This window comes from Phragmites australis, chromosome 10 (genome assembly GCF_958298935.1).
Source record: "Phragmites australis chromosome 10, lpPhrAust1.1, whole genome shotgun sequence".
Lineage (NCBI taxonomy): Eukaryota > Viridiplantae > Streptophyta > Magnoliopsida > Poales > Poaceae > Phragmites > Phragmites australis.
The window spans coordinates 21700659-21703958 of NC_084930.1; the positions used below are offsets into that span (position 1 = coordinate 21700659).

General features: G+C 46.4%; 1 protein-coding gene across 1 annotated transcript; it reads left to right on the forward strand.

Annotated features, from left to right (window-relative positions):
- Positions 1–2094: 2094 nt before the first annotated feature.
- LOC133930157 (putative transcription factor bHLH086) lies at positions 2095–3052 on the forward strand. Its single transcript, XM_062376841.1, has 2 exons — positions 2095–2685; positions 2789–3052. Exons 1-2 carry the CDS (start codon positions 2095–2097, stop codon positions 3050–3052), a joined length of 855 nt encoding a protein of 284 aa, XP_062232825.1.
- Positions 3053–3300: the final 248 nt, after the last annotated feature.

Genomic DNA, 3300 nt, shown 5'->3' on the forward strand with positions numbered 1-3300 from the left:
TTACAACACCATCCCAAGAACTAACCAGAGGTAAACACTGGACAGTGGGGAGTTTATTACAATTTTTTTCTGAGAGTTCCATGCTTGATTTTCTTTACATTAAAGGGACATCCTCATAGTTTTATAAAAATTGAAACTTGAAAGAGTTTGATGATTTGAGTTCAGAGGCCCCACAACAGCCATTAGTACCAACAGGCCTTGGTGAGGGTATGATGGTGTTTGGTAGAGGAACCAATTTACCGAAAATGGATTGGTCTATCTCTATCATAGTATCGATATTTAATTTAGATGAAATGGCTCCATTTCTCTTTTTTCATATATAGATATTGGATTCTATTCTTACCGGTATTTGTGTCTGCTTTGGTTTGTAGGGGACATCCAAAATTACTCTTTCACTTAGATCCGCAAATTATTTCCGTTCAATATTACCAGTTAAGGGGACACTTCGTCCATTAAAACCCCAAAGTAATCGAAACCTAATTTTTCCACCAGTTTCGTGTGGTTTCTCATGGAACCTGATTACACAAGTCCAAGTTAGCTCTAATTAATCAATATGATATTGCATGCTGAACAATCTGTTGGATAGGAACGAAATGAATGAGAAGATAATTTACAGGGAGAGAAGGGGGATTATGGATTTCCCTATGTGTGATTCCTAGTCATGGGCATGCTGACAATGATGAACAAGTGGTGGTGGTGGTAATCGCAATTAGGGGGCACAAAACAGGATGATTGGGAACTAATGGTGATAGTATATATTAGTGTCTCAAAGTAATGGTATAGAGGGATGGGGAGTTATCCATTGGCGATCTGTGGGTCAATGAGTTCACAAGGAGGGGTCGGGGGGGGGGGGGGGGAGGGTGGAGTTCCCTATGTGTGATTCAAGCGGTGACAGTGGCAATCGCTAGTTGGGGACACAGACCAGGACGATGGGGGGCCATGGTACGAGCAGGGGCGAGCAAAGAAAAAACTGTAGGTTTGGAGCTGAGCATGTGGACTATCTACCCCAGTTTATTCTAAAGGTAGGGGTGCTGATGGCAATAGTATATATCAGTGTCTCAAAGTAATGGTATACAGGAATAGAGAGTTACCTGTTGGAGAATTGTCGATCAATGAGTTTATAGAAGTATATAGATCAATAGGTTGATTAAGTGTGTGTTAATACATAACGGATAAAATATGTTACTTAAGGCTATGAAAAGGGGAAATTGCAAATTTGCTACAACCCGTGATTGCAAACTTGCCACTATAAAATTATAAAAATGCCACTTAAATATTCATTCGAGTGGTATTTTTGCAAAAAATAAAAAACCAGAGGCAAATTTGCAAATGATGCTTAAAAAAATATAACTCACCAAGAAATTAGACAAGAGTAATCCTGTAATTGCATCAAGAACTTACAAAGATTCTACTTAAGTGCTGATGTGGTTGAAAGCAACTTTGTCCAATGAAACCACCTTGTCCACGTGGAATGTTCTAGTTGGTCATTTCAAGTCAGCACGTAAGGTTTTTGTAAGCTCATTACATAGGAATAGCATTGCTCATTAGGAGTACAACTCCCACTTTTTTGCGATTCCAAACCTAGCTATGAGGCTCAACAAAGATGTTTGATCCACCTCCACCATCCTGCTGTTCTTTTGTGATCCGCTTGTGCATTGTGATATATAGTCTGGATTTGAGAAACTGTACAATCGTTATTGGGTTTAAAATCGAACCTAAACTATTGGAGTACTACAAATGTAGAATATGTATGATCGTCAGCAATTAAGGGCATTAATTGCGGTTCATTTGTATAATCCTCCCTTGTCAAGTGCTCCGTTGTCAAATGCCTGCATGGATTTATACTTAATCGTCATCTTGCCCGGTGGCCATGTGGGTGTGCTCGAAAGCAGCAGTATATAAGGCCGTGGCCAAGAACTGAAAAATATGCCCTTAAGCGCTTGCCTGATCTCTTTCTTTTTGTGTCATACTATATACCAAGACATACCTGGCCTAGTAGCTAGCTGAGCTATACGTACCATCTGTACAAGCGTAGTGCACTGCAGCCTAGCAAAGGTCCCGAGATCTCTTTCTCGGAGAACATCGATCGTTGCCATGGTTTTAGTCGGCGATGCGACGCCGATGCTCTGCTACGACGACGGATCCATCACGGATCCCGAGGCGTTGCAGTCCATGGACGGTGCTGGCTACCTCGCGTACGGGTACCAGTACAACTACCAGCCGCAGATGCTGCTCGAGAAGGAAGCATTGCTAGGGAACCACCCGTGGGCGATCCCCATGGCTGGGGTTCTCGGCGACGTGCCGGGCAACGCCACTGCGTTCGCGACCGACGGCGCTGTCTCCTCCTCGACCTCACAGTCGTCTGAGCTCACCTTCGACGGCCACGGCGAGGGGTACTGTGCCCCTTGGATTGACGCAACGGACCAGTTCAGCTATGGCCTGGCGCCGCGTCACCCGGCAGGCTCTGCCACCCCGGACTGCTTCAGCTTCGGTGGCAGCAACAGCATGGCGGCCGAGGCCTCGCAGAAGCGGCCCCGTGCGCATGCGCCGTCGCAGCAGCTGGGAGCAGAGCAAGAAACCATTACTACTCCCAAGAAGCAGTGCGGCGGCGACAGGAGAGCGACCAAGCCCGCCAAGACGCCCACCGTGACCCCAACAACGGAGCCCCAAAGCTTAGCAGCAAAGGTGCGTGTTTCGCCGCCGTAACACTCTCCAACTCAGTTCTTCCGAGGTTTAGTTTCTGCGTCAATCGGCTAGCTAACATGACGCGTTGGTTCGATCAATGTAGAACCGCCGCGAGCGGATCAGCGAGCGTCTGAGGGCGCTGCAGGAGCTAGTGCCCAACGGCGGGAAGGTGGATATGGTCACCATGCTCGACAAGGCCATCACCTACGTCAAGTTCATGCAGCTGCAGATCAAGGTGCTGGAGACGGACGCATTCTGGCCATCACATGGGGGCAAGGCACCGGAGATGTGCCAGGTGAAGGAGGCGCTCGACGCCATCCTGGTCTCGTCGTCCTTGTCGCAACCAAATATATCACGATTGAACTAGCAACAAACTAGTTCATGCATCTGTTATTGTATGCTGCTGGACTTAATCTAATCGTTGGTCTCAGGGACTCGATTGAATTCTGGAGTCATGGTCGTAACTTAGAAGATTCGATCGTGCGGTGTGTATGGGAGTAATTGGAGTTTGAGTCGGAGTGGGATCGTGGGATGACACATAATTAAGTTAGGATTCGGAGTTAGCAGGTCGCTATAAATATGAGTTGTAATCTCTAATTTTTTGTAAGCAAGACA